Here is a 21,640-nt window from a genome sequence, read left to right as displayed (position 1 = left end):
TTATATTTCTTTAGATTTTCCATGTATGAACTGATTACCGGTATGTCCTCATATATTAAATAGCATAAATGCTAATTAAGAATTACAGAAAGTATAAAATATAATCATTGCTGTGTAAGTGAAAAGAGATCACATTATAATAACACTTTGTCCATATTTATGTCAAAGCCTAGGAAGAAAAATACCATTTTCTTTGAGGTGTGGAAAAGTTTGCTCTTTTCTGCTGAAATCTTTAGCTCTGTGGGTGGTAGAAAACATTATCTAGATGTACTGGTTTGGAATACAGAAAATGGAAATGTGCCAACTGACTTTAAATGTCAATCAGTATAAGTACATTAATTATATTATTAAATAATGAATCATCATATGTTCAGTAACATGTCTTCACAAATGCTTCACCTTATATTTACTCTTTTGATAATCTCTGTATCCACATATTTTGTTAAGTGGTTTTTATATGCTTTCAACTTCTAATTTGATTTAGATGTCAAATTTTTCATTCCTTCCACAAATACCCCAAATATTCTATATGGAAAATAGAAACTATCATCTAAATATAGCTCAGGTGAGTTCTGAAGATAAAAGATACATATGATTATCTAAGTACACTACCACATATAAAAGATCTTCAGTAATAGAGATCACTTTCCCATTATATTGTATAGTGAGTCTATGGCTTATTTACAATAAACTCTTCAGTGTTAATTGTATCAATATTCTATTAATTGAGTTACAAAGTGGCCTAGTAGTAGTCTCTGAAGCAGAAGACAGCTCCTAAAATATTTTAAAACATCCCACAGAATTATAATTTTTAGATACTTCTGGGTGGCACTTCAGCGGCACGGATGGTCGGATTTGACCGCTGGCCCTTCGATCCCGTTGAAGCGGTGGAATAGCCGACGATCAGCTGTTCCGCCGCTCAAAAACCCCTCTCCTCGGGCAAAGAGGGGAGGGGGAGCTTCCAGGTAGGGGTAGAGGCCCCTAGCGCCCCAGAACATTTGTTCTGGGGCATGAAGGGTGAGAGCCCCCCCGAAGCCTGGGAATGCTCCGGAACGAAGGACTCTTCTGCGTAAGCAGAACAAGACGCTGAATCCACTCCTGCCAGATCTGATTGTCATCTTGAGTTACGGTAGCAGCAGAGCTGATGCAGGAGCAGTATAAATAGCAAGTACAAAGCTTTAACTCTGAAACTCAAACTCTCTTCCTACTCCAACGATTGTTTTAAAGAAGGGGAAGATGGCGCCTGAATGACTTTTTTTTCTAACAAGAAGTGAAAGTGTTTTTCTTCAAAGTAAAGTGACTGCTTGAACTGAGTGGGAATATGTAAAATGGACTTTCAAACCTTAAAAGAGCTTGCTATAATTTGGAGGTGCTAAAAAGTTATTTTCAAGATCTGGTTATTTCACAGTTTAACTACAAAGTAATAAATGGACTAGAAAGTGAAAGTGTGTATTGAAAGTCATTAGTTGCAAAAATGGCTCCCAAACCGCATAGACCTGTTTTTAAAAGTGCGGAGGCATTGCTTGTTCAGCAGTCTGGAACGCAGTCTTTGAAGTCACCCCCCGAAGCTGCTGCACCTGTATTGACTTTAAAAGATTTACAATATGCTTTAAACAATGCCTTAAAAATCCAGTCTGAAAAAATATTTGAGAAGGTGGCAAAATTCATTGAAAAGGAAAGCAAGAAAATAACGGAGGATACTTTGATGGCACTTCAAGTGTTGAGAACCTGGATGAATGTGTGGAAGAAGTGAAACAAAATAATCTGATGCTGGAGGCTAAAATAGGTGAAGTGCAGAATAAAATGGAAAAACTTGAAGATGAAATGATGATACAATATAGAGATATGGAATTTGCCTTGAGGATCAGAGGTTTGAAAGAGAACCCGCAGGAGAATCTGTGTTCTGTACCAGCCTACTACCGGCCCTGCAGAAAAGGCAGGGACAACCCCTTTTACAAAACGGCAAGAGGCTGGAACTAAGCCTGCCAAATTTATTAACATAAAACAGAGCAAACAGAACAAAGAGAGCAAACACGAACCATGAAACAGGAGCTATTCAAACGGTTGCCTTCAGCAAACCAGCCCTCCCACACATTCCCCTTTTAAACAGTTCAGGGCGTGGCTTCTCTCTGCCTCCTTCCGAGGTGCCCCATTGCCTTCCTCTGTTTACTCCTGATTGACTGCCTCCTGCGTCGGGCATTCTTGAACAGGGCCAGCTGTGGGTCATCTTCATCCACGCTGCCAGGCTCACACAGCTGGGTCTGTGTCGTGACCAGATGGGAGGGGCCTGGTTGAGGGCTCTGCGGAGCCTCAATACTATCCTCAGCAAGGTCTCCAACACCCCCTCCTCCTCCTCTGAATCATCCGACCCAACTGCCGAACCCACAGGCTGACCCTGAATCACAACACTATCCCGCACCGCAGGGCCCTTCCCCCGGGTCTGCCGATCCGGATGCGGTCGGGATGGAAATTGTTCATGAAAAGCGGACACCAAAGCAGGGGCATGAACGGTGGTCACGTCCTCCCAGGTGAATTCCTCTGGTCCGTAGCCTTTCCATTCAATCAGGTACTGGAAACGACCTTTCAGCCAACGGGAGTCCCTGATGCTGGCGACCTCGTACTCGGGGGTGCTGTCTCCATCACGAGGTCCTGATGGGGGAGGTTCTGCTCGGTGGAGTGGACAGGCCGGTTGCTCGGGGACCAACAGAGACCGATGAAAGACTGGGTGTACGCGCAGGGAACGTGGCAGAGTTAAGCGATAGGCGACCGGATTGATGACAACCTCGATTGGGAACGGTCCTAAATATCGGTGATCTAACTTTCTCACCGGCCGTGTTGATGGTAGGTTCCTGGTGGACAACCAGACCCAATCTTCCACCGATAGTGGAGGCGTATCTCGCCTTGACCGATCAGCAAACCTTTTGTAATCGGCCTTGGCCTTCTCTAACTGACATCGCACCAATCGATGGATTGCCTGTAACTCTGCCATGAAGTCGTTCGCTGCCGGCTCCAGTGAGCCCACGGGAGAAAGGGGGAAAAATCGGGGGTGATATCTCACATTGGCCAAAAACGGTGTCATCTGTGTGGAGGTGTGCTGCGAATTGTTGAATGCAAACTCAGCTATGGCCAGATAGTTCACCCAATTGTTCTGCTGCAGATTGACGTAGCAGCGCAGATATTGTTCCAGGATACCGATGACCTTCTCGGTTCCCCCATCAGTTTGAGGATGATGCGCGGACGAGAGGCAAATCTTAATATCCAACGCATGCATCAACTCCTGCCAGAAGTGGGCTGTAAACTGGGGCCCCCTATCAGAAACGACTATCAGGGAGGCTGTGCAGCCGAAACACCTGCTGAATGAACATACGACTAGTGGTGCGGGCTGACGGTAAGCCGCGACAGGGGATGAAATGCGCCATCTTGGTCAGCATGTCCACCACCACATACACTGTCGTAAAACCAGAGGACGGGGGTAAGTCCGTCAGAAAGTCCATGGACACAGCCCCCCAGGGTCTTTTGGGTGTCGGCAAGGGCTGCAGGAATCCAGGCGGGGCCCCTGTCGCTGACTTGGCCTGCCTGCATGGGATGCAGGAAGTGACGTAGGACTGGACGTCGTGTCAGACTTGGGGCCACCAGAAGGTACAGGAGACCGGGTTCAGGGTCTTGAACAGGCCAAAATGCCCCACCGCTGGGTTATCGTGACACTGGCTGAGGATGAGTCCCGAGTGGCCCTCCCAGAACGTAGAGCCGGTCACGATAATACAAGAGTCCATCCATGACCATCCAAGGAGAATCTGGCCCCACCTCCTCCTTCCGCTGAGCCACCCACACCTCCTGCTGCTGTGCCTCCCGGATCCGAGACTGTATATCAACCGGCTCCCGCACCGCAGCAAAAGACTCGACAGGGATCACTGTCCTGGGCAGAAGCTTGTCTTCCACTCGGGAATATTCGGGCTTCCTGGACAGAGCATCCGCTCTTTGATTGTGCCTGCTGGGTATGTACTGAACTCGGAAGTCGAACCTCGCAAAGAAAAGAGACCACCGGATCTGGCGTTGGTTCAAATTCCGAGCGGTCTGCAGGCTTTCCAAATTCTTATGGTCCGTCCGGACCTCGATTTGATGCCGCGCTCCCTCCAGATGATGCCTCCAGGCCTCGAACGCCACTTTGATGGCCAGCAGCTCCTTCTCCCAGATTGTATAATTGCGCTCCGATGGGTTCAGTTTTCGTGAATGGTACGTGCAAGGGAAGAGGGTACCGCTGGGCGTCATTGCCTGGAGTAACACCGCCCCAATGGCAATGTCGGAGGCGTCCGCCTCCACGACAAATGGCCGTTGCGGGTCAGGATGCTTCAAGATAGGCTCCTTCATGAAGGCTTCCTTCAAAGTCTGGAAAGCCCGTTGTTCTGGAGCATTCCACTGGAACCGAGTCTTCTTCTGCAGGAGCCGGGTGAGGGGGGCTGTCAAGGCAGCAAACCCAGGGATGAAAGCTCGGTAATAGTTGGCGAACCCAAGAAATCGCTGAACATCCTTCATGCGACGCGGGGGTTGCCAACTCTGCAAAGACTCAACCTTACTCGGCTCCATGGCGATGCCCTCAGGAGAAATGCGGTGACCCAGGAAATCGATGGTCACCCGGTAGAACTGGCACTTCTCCAACTTGGCAAACAACCGATGTTCTTGGGAGTCGCTGCAGGACCTGATGGAGATGTTGATGGTGCACCTCACGCGACGGGGAGTAGATCAGGATGTCGTCCAACTAGATCACGACAAACTGATCCAACAAATCCCGGAAAATTTGAAAGCAATCATAATTATTTTCGATAAATCTAAGTTTAGTTTTTATCTTGCCTTGCAATTTCCTGGAGTACAGTTATTAACATTCCACTCAAAGCACATCCTACCTTTCAGTCCCAATCTCAAAATTGTCAATTTTTCTTCTTCATCATCATGATCATGATCACCATCATCATGATCTGATCATCATCTTTCATTCATTCATTTATGTCTCTTGAAAAATACCCATATAAAGATATGTAAATCTGTCTTTTTCTCTTAAGATTCTTAATTTCTATTTCTAAATTAATTAAAAGCATTAAATACTGAACAGCTAATTTTTCAAATTGATATAGGTAGTCCTCGAGTTATGAATGGAATGGAGCCTGCCCATTCCATTCGTGGGAGTGATTTTCGTACCTTGAACGAGATCACTCCCTGCTTTCGCCCACGCATTCGCTAATTGAATTTGTGGGTGAATGTGCAGTTTGTTAAGCGCATGAGGTATCTCAGGGTGGAGGAGGCCATGGGGGGGGCCTAGTGATGGAACAGGCTGCAAGACCTCCCCAACCCTACTAAGATACCTCATGCTTCCCTCTCCCTCCGTGCCGTGCTGGACTCACCTTGCAAAAATCCTCTCTGGCACTGTTTCTCCTCTCTGCTGCTTTGAGGGAGAGGAAAGTTGATGAAAACTCCTGGGTGCCATAATATCGCGCAAGTTCAGGCACCCATCCTCTTTTGCAGAGAATGAGTGCCTAAACTCTTGTGAGATCATGGACCCCAGAAATATTGATTTTCGGGGCAAAAAGTGTTTGGGATGCCTGTCTCCTGCTCCCCCCCACCGCTGGAACACGTTTTAGTCAGACGGAGACCTTAGAGAGGCTGGAAGCTCCGTCTGGATGCAAATGGGGTGCTTTCAAACGCTCCATTTCAAAATGCTCCATTTCCAGCCAGACTTCGAATGAGCGCTAAGTGAACACTTGTAACTCGGGGATTACCTGTACATGTAGTAATACAGTACAAAATCATTAAAAGCTAATTACAATGAAACATGTAATTTTGCACTAAATACAGGCCATGGTTATAATACTGTATATGCTTTAAAAATTTATTTACATAAAAAAAGCAAATATGCAACCTCCAAAATAAAATGCTGTAGATTATAATTGGTGCTTCCTGTAAGCATGTTGATAAAAAAGAATGGGATGCTGAACTAACTTGTTTTGTATGACTGAGTATCCAATAAGTTAATTTTCTGTATTACTTAGGAAATGATCATGCTTAGTTGCTTCCTTAGTTTCTGAATTAACTGACTGTCAGAACCCCTCAAATGCTCATTTATTCATTTCCCTTTATTTCTTTCCTGCTTTTGCTTATGTAGTCATTTTCCAGGCCTGCCATTCTGCTGTTGTGTGTGTGTGCTTGCATGGGGGAGGGGGATTGTGATTTGCCTTGCTCTGCCCTGTACGAGGTGCCCTCCCTCTGGGTCAGAGGAATGTGACATGAAAACATCTGCCTTAATCTCCAGACAACTGGAGTCTGGCACTGTTGGGAAACGAAACGGAGAGAGACCTTGAGAAGGGCACCAAATCTCCAGCTTCTCATAACACTGTGGCACCTGTGGATTGGCTGGATTTCAACAGGATGGTTGGACAGTGGGGGGAGGAGTTCTGAATTGCCTTTTTGATGCAATCCTTTGTGCGCCAAATCTTTAGACCTTGCTTTGCTTTCTAGCCATCACTAACTCTCAATAAAAGTTCCTTTTGAAATGATGCCCGTTTCAAGAGTTCTGCTTTCTTGGGAGATCTAGTTGAGGCAGATCCTTACACTGACCCTGTACAAGTCATAAATAAAAAATTGAGTAAGAAAAGTTAGCCCTACAGTAGTAAAAGAAAATGACTGCTACAGAATAAGAGAGCTAGAAGATATTGCAACAACTTTTCAGTCATTTGAAAAAGCTAAATTCTTATTATCTACTGTCAAAACAAAGGGGCTATATTCACTGTATAACTAGAGCCTTGAAATCTACAATGCACTATATCTGAGGGCCAGCCCCAGCTGCTTCCTCAGATTTTGCTCCAGTGCCAGACAATCCCATAATGAAGTAAAGGGACTGAATAAGTTTTCATTTGGCTTAGCATTTCATGAAAAATAGGGTTATGCAAAGCATTTAAAAGAGATTTATTTACAATTTTTATAAATTATCCACAAGACTCTAGGTAGTTTATAGCAAAGAAAAATATAAAGAAGTAAGAGTTGCTAGGGCTAATATACAAAAGCCAATGCAATGCAGGTGCTGAACTAAGAGCAAGCTAACACAGATTTCTATTCCATTGTCAATTGCAACAATTTACTTTGGGCCAATCATTCTCTCAGCTCAACCTACCTCATAAAAGTGCTGTTATGGAGAAAAAGAGAACACTGTATTTCAGACATGTCAAACTCGCGACGTCACGTGACGTCGCACAACGTATCAGGAGTGTTTTGCCATTGCTGGCAATGGGGTGGGCGTGGCTTCCGCATGACACGTCCGGCCCGCGGGCCAGCAGTTTGACACCCCTGCTGTATTTGCTAACTTAATATCCTGACTGAAAGATGAAATATAAATACAATAAATAAAGATAAGGCTCTGCTGACTTAGAAATAGGTCAAGATGCTTTTTACATATTGACTGAGATGTTGCCATCTTATATTTATTTTGTTTACTATCAACAGTAAATAGACAATAGAAAGAGGCAGTTATAGAAACTTCCATGAAGTCCAGATTATATCAATCACATAGACCAACACAGATTCTAGCAAAACCAAAATCAAATAATCATTGGCACCACAGCAACATTTTCACTGAAAATATCAGATTAAAAGTCAGATGCCCTATCACTGGATTTTCTATGACACTTGATAAAATAGCCACCTTTTGAGATAGTAATAAACAGACATATATGAATGTATACAAGATAATTGTAACTTTTACTAACCTTCACTGAATTGAGATATATTAGGACATCATCAAACTGCCTGAGCAGAAAGAAGCAAGAAGCCATACACTGTCTCCCAGGGATAGTATCTGAAGAACAACAGTGCAAATGAGTTGAGGGTAGCAAAAATGTTGGGGAGTACACCTACCTTCATTTGTTTTCAGAACTACTGCCAGGATGTCAGAATGCAACTCTATGTATTATTTACTTTGGTGATACAAAAGGTACAAAAAAGTGTATTGTCTCCAAGATGCAAAGATTCAGGATGTGATGGACAGGCTGAGCTTGATTAATCAAATCTATTGACCATTATTCCCTTCTGCTGTTTCATGTTAGAATGAGTGAAGGTGCCAAAAATGTCTGGAAAGGTATCAAGCAACTATGATGCAAAGTGATTGCTAGAAGCCAGCATGGTTTTGTTAAAACATGTCATTCAACAAATCTTATTGCTTTTTTGACAAAGTGACTAATAAACCATGGGAATGCTATGGATATATTTCTTCCTTCTTCATAAAATTCACCAATGGATGCATAGTTCCACTATTAGTTGGATTTGCAGCTGATCAACTATGCTCAATGTGTGGCCATTAATGGTAATATGTTTACATGGAGAGAGATATGCAGTGGAATAACTCAAGTGCTTTCAACTTTTCAAATATGGCTTGATGAGGGGATAGAAAGAATGTGCATTAAATTTGCAGATGACACAAAACTGGGTAGTGGGGATGGGAAAGGACAAATTGCTAACACCTCAAAAGAGACTCAAGATTCAAAAGAATCTCGATAGATTTAGACATCAGGCCCTATCCAATAAAATGCTGTCCAATGGCAAAAAATGTAGAGTTCTGATCTTAAGTAGCAAACCCCAGATTCACAAATAAGCTAGGCAGTATTTGGCTTGGCAATATTTGGAATAAACTAAGCACCCCAGTAGACCATAGATTAAGCACAAGTCAGTCTGCCACAGGTTTCAATTATAATATTAGACTGCATCAAGAAAAATATAGTGTCAAAACCACAGGAAGTGATAGTTCCATTTTGCACTGCACTGATTAGAGGACAACAGGAGTACTGTGTCCACTTTGAGTACTGTAATCAAATTGTCGCGCCCCGCAGGCTCGACACTCACCGGCACCACGTCTTCGCGCCCACGCCTCTACCCGTGCCGCACCTCGCTCCGACGTCCTTGGCCAGAGACGGGCTGCTCCTGCACCAGGACGGCAGCAGCGGCGGCAACGGGATGCAGCTGGAAGCTGCGCGTGTGCGCACGCCGGGTCGGCGAGGGCCTCGGCGGCACGTGCACACGCCCAACAGCCTGGTCGTTTCTTCCCGACGACGGCGGCGGCCTCGTGGAGCCCTGGGCCCGTGCCAGCCGTGGGACTGGTTGCCGGGGCACCGGCAGACCCGGATCTTTGGCCTGGACCCCGTCAGCTGTTGGGTGCGAGGCAAAGGGTTGCGGCCTGTGCCCGGGCCAGCACGGCTGTAGTATTGGCGGCGGCGCGGAGCAGGGACCTGTGGCGGGGTGGGGCGACACCCGAGGAGCTGGGCCAGGAGGTGCTGGGTCTGGGGAGGGGTGCGTGGGTAGATCCTGGTGGTGGGGGAGTAGAGGGGTGCGGGGAAACTTACCTGGGGGGTGGAGGGTGCCGGGTGCCGGGGCAGGACACGAAAGGAGGTTTCTGGGAGGGATGTTTGTTAAATAGAGGATGGGCGGATGTGGGTGCGGTCGGGTAGGCCGTGGGCGTGTACATGCAACATGCATTTAACAGCGTTGGCTGCGGGTAGCAGCCAACGCTGGCTTTGTTTCCTTTGGAGTTTGTTTGCTTCTTGACAATAAACTGTTCCTGAGAACTCGCACTCATCTCGGCTACTTGATTTTCCTGCTCTCCGGATGAGGCCTGAGACAAATAAGTATGCTACAGAACTAAAAACAATGAGTAGAAAAGCAACAGTGATGATGAGGAGCTTGGAGGCTAAAATCTATGAAAATGGTTACACGAACCAGATATGTTTAACTTAAAGAAGATAAGATTAAGTGAAGACAGAACAGCAGTTCAACTAATTGGAGAGCTATCACACGGAAGGAGATATCAATTTATTCTCCATAGTTTCCAACAGTAGAATAAGAACCAACTGATGGAACCTGCAGAAGGCATAGAGAATGACTTTAAAGGACAGTGGGACGATCCATTACAAGGAAACAATCAGAGAAGCACCTGTTGAACCCATTCCAAGAAACAAGAAGATGCCTCAGTCAGGCTCTTCTTTATTCCATACAAAGATTGAGTGAGGGAGGGAGGCATACTCAGACTTGCAAGATTCTGTCCCTATAGCTCAGGGGTCCCCAACTCCTGGCACTGGGCCACAGCCTACTAAGAACAGGGCCACGCAAGCGAGTGAAGTCCCATCCACGCATGTGTGGGATGCAGGCAGTGTGTGAAACTATATCCCCCCCCAGGGTCCACAGAAAAACCACTCTCCATTGAACCAGTCCCTGGAGCCCAAAACATTGGGGGCCACTGCTATAGCTATTCTAATAAAAATAAAAATAGCTTTAAGGTCCATATGACATTTCTTTCTTAATCTGATATGCCTTAAAGGGCTGACAGAAGAAGATCCAACTTGAAGTAAGGAGGAATTTCTTGATAGTAACAGCTGTTAAGCAGTAAAACAGTCTGCCTCATAGAATTATGGCTACTCCTTCAATGAAGATTTTCAAGTAAAGATCATTTGTCTGGGATGATCAGAGAAGTCATGAGCTTTCAAAGTCCTTCCCAACCCTATGATTCTATAATTATTTATGACATATTTATAATCTAAATTCATAACTTAAATTGTACACATACACCTAATTCTAGCCAAAATAGCATATTTATGTTGCATTTGTCTGTTAAACATTTCTATTTAATATTTGTTACTGGCAAATACTAATACCGTCTTTCCCCAATAATAAAACCAGGTCTTTTTTTTTTGGCTCCAAAAATGGCACGAGGTCTTATTTTCAGGGGATGTCTTTTATACTCACTTCTGGCACCGACAGCCCTGCCCAGCTGGTCCATTTCTTCTGGGCGAAGGAACAGCTTATTCTGGAGCTGCATTCCGGCCTGCATTTTGCAGACAGGCTTTTCCGGAAGGCCGCTGCAGCCGAGTACAGTTCTTTGTACTCTGCAGCCAAGTACACGTTCTCAGCTGCAGAGGTCTTGCAGAACTGAGCTATGGACTGAATCCATAGCTTGGTTCTCAGCTGCAGGGGCCTTCCGGAAAGGCCTGTGACTGTGAAATGCAGGCCTAGCTGCAGAAGACACGGCAGAAGAAGTGGGCCAACGAGGAGAGCCCTGGCTGCAAGGTAAGTGGGTGCAGGGACGTGGGGCAGCTCCACCACCCCACCCCCATCCTAGCATGATTTTTAGGTGTGTCTCGCCTTAAAACTAGGGCTTATTTTGGGGGTAGGACTTACTTTCGGGGAACACTTTATTGAATCACATAGTAAATTCTAACAGAATGTCTGAAGAAAAGAGAACATAGTGCATTTAAAACATACCACATTCACTAGCAGATCCTCCCACTAGCTGGAAAAATTGCTGAGCAATTTTCAAATGGTCTCTCTGAAAAAGAACAGTATAGAAATAGGGCTTTTATTGTGCTGCTGAATATTTTTCCCTTTCTATTTCTTGAATGCCTAGTTTCATTCTTCATCATGCTCATTTTATTTTCCATTTTCCCCTCCCAAAATGTTTTGATGTTAATGATCATATTTAGTTATCATTGTTTTTAAAATTTCTGTGAAAAACCTTTTTTTAAATAGATGAGCCTTTCCCAAGCATGGTTATATTTCCTTTTTGTTTCTCAATAGCTCTAGTTTGTCTAAAGCAGTTATAATTCAACACCTGAATTCATTATTAATGTAAAAGGCAATTCTACTTTTTGTCATATAAAACTAAAAGAAATTTATGTAAGCAAGGATCATTAAAATCTCAGCTTTTGTGTTCAATTTGGCCATTTATACATTCTTGATACATTACTATTATCAGAAATTGTTATACTCACTGAACCCATTTCCTGCCCAAGTACTGCATTCACTACTCCTTTCAGAATATATTCCTAAAAATATTTTAAAATAATTAAATTACGCAATTTGTTTCCTGAAGCTTAAAACAATTTCCAATTCTTTTATTCAAATTACAGTGCACATACATAGATATTTGAATCAGATATCTTTATGGATTCTAATTGTATCTGGTAAGCCAAATTAAATTAATGGCACTTTCATTCTTCTGATAAAATTGTAGGTGTATTCCATTATTCAAGCATGTATTTTAAGTGGAGCCATCTAGGTTCCAGAAATTTATCTTGCCATTTTCCAGGTTCTTAAAGTATACGTCAGCTAAAGAAACTATTTTTAAATAATAACAGTAACAATAATGAATTTGAAATAAGTGAAGTAATCAGAAAATACCGGTACATATAAACATCTATAAAAGTCACTTAAATGGAACATCAGCCATGTCAGTTGTTTTACTATAGTTTATCATAAAATTTCAAAACTTGAACCAAGTATATTGTGCAGCTTATAGTATTGTTTTGATCACTAAGTGTGAAGAAAAATTCAAGTTTTCATCAAGAATTAGCTGTACTTAGTTGCATTAAAATAAATTGTCTGACATAAATGAGTTCTTTTTTCATACTGATTTTAACAGAACTTAAATACTCTGATCCACCTAATTACTTAATTACTCTGATCCACCTATCTTTTTTAAAAAATAGAAAGCAACAAACAAAAAATAGAGGGTACAAGAATTTAATTCTATCCTATAACATTTCAAAGATAATTTCTTCTAGTATGTAACATGAATAAACTTTTTTTTAACCTGTGGGGTTGTAGGTTCCAGGTCTTTAATCAAGTTGTAAGCCTCCTGTACATCATCTGAAATAATATGATACAGTGTATGATGCTACAGTATATAATACTATACCCCTCCCATAATTTTATACTTTATTGCCAAAAAAGATGATAAAAATTCATGTAATGTTCTTTAAATGTTACAATATGTGTGCAGTTTAAAGGATTTTTAGCCTTATTTTATTCATATATTCATATATTATACATAGAGAAAAGAGAAGGGGAAATGCATCAAAACAGAATGTCAACTTATTTTTTTCAGGATCCAGAAAGGATGTATTTAATTACTAAAACAAGACATTTTATTAGAATAACAAACCAAAACATTCTGTGGGGATTTTGTTTTAATAGCACAGAAACAAATAAAAAAACACCAGGGTCAAAGTGACAATTGCAGAACAATAATAACTAAGATCAGCCCAAGATCAAAATATTTTTGTTCCTACATAGATCAGCTGAAGTTAGAAGAGTGTATAGATCAGGGGTGTCAAACTCAATTTCATTGAGGGCCGCATCAGCATTGCGGTTGCCCTCAGGGGGCCGGGTGGGTGTGGCCTGGGTGGGCGTGGCCTACTGGGTGGGCATGGCTAAAGTGCGTATGGCCTACTGGGTGGGCGTGGCCAGCTCTACATCGTTCGCATCAAGGGTGCCTATGGGGGCCTGGGCAGGAGTGGGACAGATCTGAGGGTCTCTGGCAGAAGGAGGGTCTCTGGGCCAGGGCCAAGGCAGTGGGGGCCGTTCCCTCACTGTTTCCAGGATGGCTTCGCGGGCCGCATGATCTGGCCCCCGGGCCTTGTGTTTGACATGTCTGGTATAGATTGACTTAAGCAAAAATTCACTTGTTTCTTTAAAAGGGACATTAAATAATAGGATTATGCAGCACTTTGGAATTGAAGGCAAAAAGGTGATTGAAGTACAAGTGGCAAACATAAACATTTGTCTGCAATACTTTAAAGAACCCCATATATTTATCCAGGGACATCCTACTTTACATTATTTGTTAGCTCAAATAAAAAATAGTAAGCAACTGTATGCCCCACAATAATCCCCAAATACATATATTTTCTATTTGGTAGGAAAAAAAATCACTAAAAAATGTGAACAGTAAAATGAGATCGATTTTTTTCACCTTGCCGAAGATAGTAAATGACTAGATTCAGTCTAGCTTCAGGAATGACATCAACCAGTGGAGGGAGTACTTGGAGAGATCCTTCCCCTCCTCGGAATACCACCTGTAGGTAAGAAGTACGGTACTCACTTTATTAGTATTGTGGCAAACAATTTAATCTCATACATGTTTTAAATATATTTATTGTATAGGCAGTTTATCATGAACTATGAAAATATGTCATTTATTACTCCATTGTTTTTGTAATTTACAGATTAAACATTTACCCCAGAAATCATAGTGACATCTTTATTATTTAATACTATCAGTATATGCAGCACTTTCATACCCAGCCATTAGGTATACATTCCAAAACTTGGATACAGTTGATAAAGAGAGAAAAAAAGGTCAAGCACAAGACCTTGCAGAAAACATGAATTTTAAGATGAGAGGTAAGAGGTGATATCAAATATATAGTCTACAGGAGAAGAGCATTTCAAACAGCAACAAGGATAAGAAAGCAGAACCAAGAATATTATCTGACATCTGAAGATGATAGATTTAGATAAGTTAAAGTCATTAATAGAGTAATAAGCTATAAAACATCTGGTAGCTGCAGGATAAGATGACAACAGTGTATATGGAAGGGAATGAGAAGCCAGTAAAAAAAGGAAGAACTGTGCATGGAATAAACAAAAATATCTTTAAATTATTTTGGTTTGTGAAAAAAAGTTAATTTCCAGAGAAAATCAAATCATAACCCAGAATCTTAAGAGAAAATATCAAGTTTACAAAGTTAACATCATCTGGAAAATGACACATCTGGAAAATCACATCAAAATGAAGCTGGTGGGAATAGGTCACATAAAGTTTTTGAAAAGTTAATAAATATTTGAACATAATAGGAAAAGAACTTAAGAGTCAAGAACAGGGTAATGATAGTACATGAATATGTAAGCAAAATCAAAATTGAAGGCCCATGAAGAAATATATTACATTAAGCATTGGCATAAATATATATTTAATATAAATATTATTTTCTCTTCATAAATCCCACTTCTCTTCCCCAAATTTCTTTTTCAGGAACTCTTCTGTGAATATAAATGCAACTTTCATAGCTCATTCCCAAACAATAAATTACTCTTCTGGACAAGTTGACAAAACAGAACTTTCATCATGTGCATGATCTGAGTAAGACACATAATATGAGCTACTCCATTGCTACTTACCAAGTTATGCTTAATGAGCTCTTTAGCAAATTCAAATGATGTTGAGGCACTGTCCATCAAACTTTTAAGCTCTGCCTTGTAGTTTTAAAGAATTTTTTTTAAAAAATAGGTCATATTATTAACAGCGGTAACCAAAGAAATAAACATTTTGCTTAAATGAACTTATTATACAAAATAAGATAGGATTAAAATATGTGTTCTGTATAGTACCAGGAACAATAGAAATAGCTATACACAAATTGCAAAGAATTTGCATTTCTCAAGAATAGATACTGAAATGTTATAACAAAATTTAATCTTGGATTGAGGAATGATTTGAGAGATAAAACTATAGTAACAAAATACCTCAGCAGCTTTCCCATTGTAGAGTCGGAAATGATTACAAGCCTTTAAGTTAAGAGCAATGGTACTATCAGGAACCTGTTGAAGGTAAACAGCTAGCACCTCTTGAGACACATCATAGTAATCCAACTTGTAGTAACACAAGGCCACATATACATTGAGGGCCAGATATTCCCTGCCAAATCAGAGTTCATCAATACATTAATATAACTACTGCTTTATGAAATTCAACTAAGTTTCAGTGATATAAAACTTAGAAAAGCCCAGTATAAAAACAATACCCCAAATATCCAGCTCCCTTCACTACAACTTCAATGAGCATCAGAATGGCACAAGATATTAATACATTCATCTTGCTACAAACTGTGGTAAAGTTTGGTAAAGTCTATGGTATAGGTATGAAACTCTCAGCTAATGGAATATAAAAACGATTGCCTAGAATCGTGGGCATATAATTTTACATTTGTTTAAAAAAGTAACAAAAATATCAGGACACTGCAGTATAAATTTATATTACATTGTTTCTAAGTGATCAAGAAAAACAATTTGGAATTGTAGTGGATAACTCACTGAAGATTGACATAGTATGTAACAGCTGTGAAAAAGCTGTTTTCCATGGAGAATTTATGAGAAAGGGGACCTAGTGAAAATAAATCTGTCAATAATTATTTATTTTATAAGTAAATGGCTCTCTTGAGTCTCAAGATAGTGAACACAGCAGTCTCTCCTGCACTGTTTTCCTCACACAAACAACCACATAAGATAGATTGGCCAATTTAAGATGAGAATGACTGGCCCAGTCATCCAGTAAGTCTCCATGGTTGAGAATGGATTTGAATTTGGGTTTCCACTGTTCTAACTCAACATCTCTGAAGTAAGTACTCTGTACATTTTTGATCACTACATTTGAAAAAAAAAGATGCAATGCAGGTGGGAAAAGTGCAGAAGAAAGCAATCAAAATGACCAAAGGGCTCAAATATCTTTGAGACTCATAGCTTGAAGAAAAAGTAACAGAGTGAAGATTCAATCAATGCATATAAAAATGCAGAGCATAGAGAGAGTAGACTGGAAGAAGTTTCTCTTTCAAAACTAGGATCAGGAGACTTCAAAGAAATTGACTGGAAGTCTTGGAATAAACAAAAGAAAGCATTTCTGCACAATGCATAATTGGTTTGTGGAATTCATTAGCATAAGACATAGGCATGGCTATTAGTTTGGACTGCTTTAAAAAGGATAATTTATGAAAAATATATTTATAAAAAGCTGTTAGGCATGGAGACTCAATATTCACTGTTTCAATGAGGTGGCTGCATGCTTCCAAATACAAATACAAAGAGAACAATAGCAAGAGAAGTGTTTGCTTTCATTTCTTATTTGCAAGTACCTTAGAAGGATTTAGTTGGTTACTATGATAAGCAAATTGCTGGCTTAAAATAGTTCTTGTTTTGATCCAGCTATGTTTCTATTTTCTAGTTTTAACAAGATTCAGGCACTAAATGGAATAAGGTGCATCTGGATCTAATTGTAGCTCCTAAATGATTTGCAGCAGATTGCCAAAGATTTCTGACTCCTGTTTGCTTAATAGTAACAATTTCAAAAATTTTCTCTCCCACCACAAATTAAACTATTGACATGAAGAAAGACTGGGGTAATTCGGATTAGATATTTAGGTGGAAAGTTTGCTCCATTCAGTTCTGGCCCTTGATGAAATTCTAAAGTTGGATTTTAATTCTTGTCTTTCTCTTTTTTAACCGGAATGTAATTTAAACAGGGAAAAAAGCCCCACTATATCCTGCCAGTGTTATCCAATTATTTAAAAAATATTTTTAAATCATTTAAAATTTGCACAAGGTACAAATCTCAAAAAATAATTATTCACTAAAAAAAACACAGCCCCAATCTTAACCACATATATTTAATATGAATCTATAATTGTACCTTCATTAGCATTTTTCCTTAAGTGTACACATTCCCTGCACGTTTTGCTAAACTCAGAACTCACTACTGGATCAAAAATTTACAGAAGATTTTACAGTAACATTTTTAACAAAGATCTCAGAAGGCAATATTTAAACTCAGCAAAAATTAGCTAAAATACTGCAAGACTGAAAAGCCTTTCCCTATGAAATTATTTTTTTCAGCCCTTCTCCTCTGAATTATCTATTAAACAGATAGAGAGAAGTTGACCCAACCTGTTATCAAGCAATATGCGTTTGTAGATATCAATAGCTTCTTGATAATGAGATCGCATGTAGTGTATAGATGCTAAACTAAGCTGGTCTTCTGTTATATCCTGCAAATTCTGATGGAAGCTCATCAGTTTCTTCTCATCACCAAACTAAGAAGGAAATATGATTTAAAGACAGAGACAAGTGGATGCCTTACACATATTCTAATACTTTGTTTGCTGAGAACAATATTTTAACCTTATTTCTCCTCCACCACATTTCATTAGAAACTAATTATTTTTCTAGACTCCAGGGCGTCAACAAAAGGCTCATCTATTTTTTAATTATCTTAATTCTTGTCACCATGAAATTTTCAGGCTTTCGTCTTCTATGTCTACTTAGTACTTCAGCTCTTTATTTATCATTCTACCTGACCAAAAGTGAATAAATTGTAGCAGAATCCTCATGGTACAGAGAGATATAGTAAATGGTGGTGTCAACTAGATTTAGTTAGGTTTTTTTTCCTTTCTTATATCATCTCCAACATCTTTTGCTTCCTTTTCTTCAGTACCTTGCATTATACTGCTTGCTCTGAAAACAAATAGCATGATGGGTATTTATAAGATTTTAAGTAACATTTGGGCACATGATGGGAACTGGATTTCAAAATACTTCAATGTTTTGAAATACATACCTTGTGTGCTAGATGGAACAACAGACGGTTCTGAAGTCTACTCTTGGGAGCTAAAAACAAAATTAATATCTAGGTTTTCAAACTTATTAATTCATATGTCTCATTTTCACAGTGCAACCAATGCCCCCACTCACTTCCAGTAAGTGCATCTGAATTTATTGCCAGTAAACATATATAAAAAAGCAAACTTAATAACCAGACTCACCTTTCAAAGCAGCCTGTTCAGCTTCTGTATACATTCCCAAGAAGAAATAAGTGCATGCTAGATTCACCCACACATCAGCGTTGCAGGCAGATCCCTTGGTTAAACCCTCATATTCCTTAAATAAATAACAATTTTTGATACAGCCTTATTTAATTACCACAGACAAATTTATGCTTTATTTCTTCTTGTAACCCAGCCAGAGCACATAAGAACTGTAAATTAAAAAAACATAAACAGAAGTGACTATGTCCAATGCAGATATGATATTTCAGCTATCATCAACATTTTGAAAAAGCTGCATCCTTTTCATTGCAGCTACTTTTAGGACTTTCCCAAATCATTTCTACAAGTATGTATGTGCATGTACAGTAGTTTTGCTCTATTAGAAGTATCAATGAAATGTTTTATGTGCATGCATGAAAATAGTTGTATGGTGTTTCCTGGAAGATGCTGCTACTTCTGTAGTTTAAGAAGAAAAATTTTACTCATATCAATCTGCTTTGCAAAACATCTGTTTAAGTACTTTGCATAAGCCTTCATTGTACCTCTATACTTTTCTTTTACAATATTTAAGCATATCTTCAACTAGATGCAAGCCTTTGAAATACTGATCCTTTATCTTACTTATTTTTGTCCGTGAGATGTATTACAATCTTAAATTTCATTCTTCACAGATAGTAAATTTGAGGAACAATGTTACATAGTGACACAGTCATAATGACACAGCCATGTGTAAATTAATTCCATTTTCTCTTAAAATGGTTCTCTCAAAGTATTTTCCTCATGTAAAGATAGAATTTTGAAAAACAGCAGGTCATAAATTAATGCATTTTATTTCATAAATAAGTCAAAATAAAAAACTATACATAATGTACTCACTAGGCTTCTGGACAAAAAAATAATACAGCCAGTATTTTTGCTTTTATGTCACTTTGGGACACATTTAATTCATCCTCATTCTTACAAATTTAAGAGAACATCCTTCTTTTCAAGACAAAGAAGCACTACCTCACCTCCAGTGCTTTCTTGTAGTCACCCAGATGGAAAGCACAATATCCAATCCAGAGGTCTGCATCTTCATCCTGTTCTCCAACCTGACACTTAAACTTGGGAAGAAGGCAGAATAAAAATTAAAGTAAGTTTATATAATTTTTAATTATTTTAAAATGACAAGTTTATAAATTGTAGCCATATAGTATACACAAATCTACCCTTTTAAGCAATGATAGGGTTTAATTTTAACCCTCTCAAAAGTCACTGTATATATACTGTTCATATATAAAAGAGGGGCTCACATTTAAATTAATTAGATATTTACAAATATTTAGATAGCCAGGTTTTATGACTGGCAAGTAGAAATGTATTAAGGTGGTCATGAATATGTGCCATGAAGTGATTATTGACTTAGCAACACCACAAATTTCTCTATGATGGTATTAAGGTCATAGGATCTTCATATGATCAATCTATTTGTCACTGTTAGCTAGGCAGTACTCATAAACCACAATATGAGTGAAGTGCAAAGTGTGGTTACAATACATTCATGCCAACTTTGCTTTTCTCATTGCAAATGCAGGTTTTTAAAAAGGCAATAATATTGTATTGTGATTATCCTTAAGTGTCTGCATGTAATTACCATAGTGTAGTGTTGGCACACACAGTTCATGATGCAAACTTGAGTCCTTTGTACTTGCATTTTAATGTATCAATCTTAGATTTATACTCTGCTGAGGGAAAAAAAACTAGGAATTTACAAACTAATAAATTAAATAAACTTAAATCTTAATTTGTTGATACAGTAATCATATTCTCACATTCAGAAGCCACACTAAACCATCCATATATGCACAAACATAGTACCCATTCATATTGCAGTTTAATAATATTGCTTCTGCTGCATTGTTCTCAACAAGGAATAAACTTTTAGAACTACTGCATTAGCTTATTACCATGTTCACACATGATAAACTAGGAATTTTGGCTTATTACAAAGTGAGCAAGCAGTTTATCCTACCTTCTCCAGAAAATTAAGTTGATTACTATAAAATCCTAATTCCTAAACTGATAAAGTCATTATAATCTATCTTGTTCATAATATTGTGATTTAGATACAATACAGTAGTTTTCTTATTACTGCTAATGTGTCATCATCAATCTGCTCAAATGATGACTACATTTAATCTATAGCAAGGAGGATAAATTGTAATATGTGGATTATCTGGGGCCACTGCATACAGTGGTTAGACTCTAGATTTATTTCTCTTTTGCAGAGTGATATTTGCCACCCTGGGAAATCAGAGAAGCAAAAGGCAGGGATGTTCTCAGTCTGAAATGACTGATGTAACAAGAACATGGATGGACAGCCCTCCTTTTTTTTGTAAAGCACTGATCTGTTCCGAAAGCAGCTTACTGAACAGAAGTCTTAATCAATATGCTAGCAAATAATCCAGAAGCGGCCGCAGCAACTCCATTTGCAGAACTCTCGTCCCGCCATATTCCCCAGATGTATCCCTAGTACCTCTAAAAGGGCAATGGCCCCAGTGAAATCTCGCTGAGTTAATAACTCTTCCAGCTGCGGCAGCCGTTTGCCTTTCTTTCTGCGTGTATCCGCTGATTGAGGCCCGCCTCCAACAGCGGGTTTCAGCCGTGAAAGCATCTGCAAAAGCGATAGAACAGGTAAAGGGAATAGGACTCCGCTAATCTTTTTCGCCCTCTCATCTCTTTAGAAAAGCTCCTTAATCTAGCCTTATCCGATTCTTCTTGTCCCTCACCATCTTGCCCACAGGCCTGCTTCATAAAAGCAACGGTCGTCTGTTGCTGCTCTGCCTCACCAAAGTCTCTGTTACCCTGGCAACTGCGCGAACGGAGGTAGTTAGGGTAAGGCAATCTGGCCTGGGAGACAGCAACAAACGACCGGGCAGCAACTGCGAGTCATACTTACAGTTCCGGCGGTTTGGGGAAGAATCTCAGAAATCCAAGAGCTTAAGTGACGTGAAAAGCCATGTACCCAATCGTGGTTTAGGAGGGCGAAGAAAGAAGAGTCACAGTTCGACGGAAAAGCTCCGTTTCTACTTACTACAATATGCTATAACCACATATTTATTTCGAGACGTATACAGTTATATGCTTCATATTTGTATTTTTATATTACAACAAAATAATACTTATTCCCAAACAATACACAATAAGCATCTGAGGACAAGAAGGCAAATGACATAATGTATTGTGACGTGACACAGAGCCTG

General features: G+C 39.9%; 1 protein-coding gene across 2 annotated transcripts in view; it reads right to left on the bottom strand.

Moving 5' to 3' along the window:
• Positions 1-21,254, bottom strand: part of IFT56 (intraflagellar transport 56) — a 33,783-nt gene extending 12,529 nt beyond the window's left edge. Inside the window, exons 1-13 of one of the 2 annotated variants that reach the window (XM_081330356.1) lie at positions 21,167-21,254; positions 20,914-21,051; positions 19,409-19,501; positions 18,396-18,510; positions 18,191-18,240; positions 17,521-17,666; positions 15,331-15,502; positions 14,986-15,060; positions 13,778-13,880; positions 12,617-12,672; positions 11,796-11,849; positions 11,290-11,353; positions 7,752-7,840 (exon numbers count right to left, since the gene is read on the bottom strand). In XM_081330356.1, the coding sequence (XP_081186482.1) occupies positions 7,752-7,840; positions 11,290-11,353; positions 11,796-11,849; positions 12,617-12,672; positions 13,778-13,880; positions 14,986-15,060; positions 15,331-15,502; positions 17,521-17,666; positions 18,191-18,240; positions 18,396-18,510; positions 19,409-19,501; positions 20,914-21,051; positions 21,167-21,169 (1,158 nt within the window). In that variant the 5' untranslated portion in view covers positions 21,170-21,254. The remainder of the gene's footprint in view (positions 1-7,751; positions 7,841-11,289; positions 11,354-11,795; positions 11,850-12,616; positions 12,673-13,777; positions 13,881-14,985; positions 15,061-15,330; positions 15,503-17,520; positions 17,667-18,190; positions 18,241-18,395; positions 18,511-19,408; positions 19,502-20,913; positions 21,052-21,166) is intronic. The other variant, XR_014026795.1, reaches the window with a different exon arrangement.
• Between the last annotated feature and the right edge of the window lie 386 nt (positions 21,255-21,640).

This window comes from Vipera berus (genome assembly GCF_964194415.1).
Source record: "Vipera berus genome assembly, chromosome: 6".
Taxonomy (NCBI): Eukaryota; Metazoa; Chordata; class Lepidosauria; order Squamata; family Viperidae; genus Vipera; species Vipera berus.
Note: the sequence above shows the minus strand (reverse complement) of the source record. Positions and strands in the feature narration are given on the sequence as shown.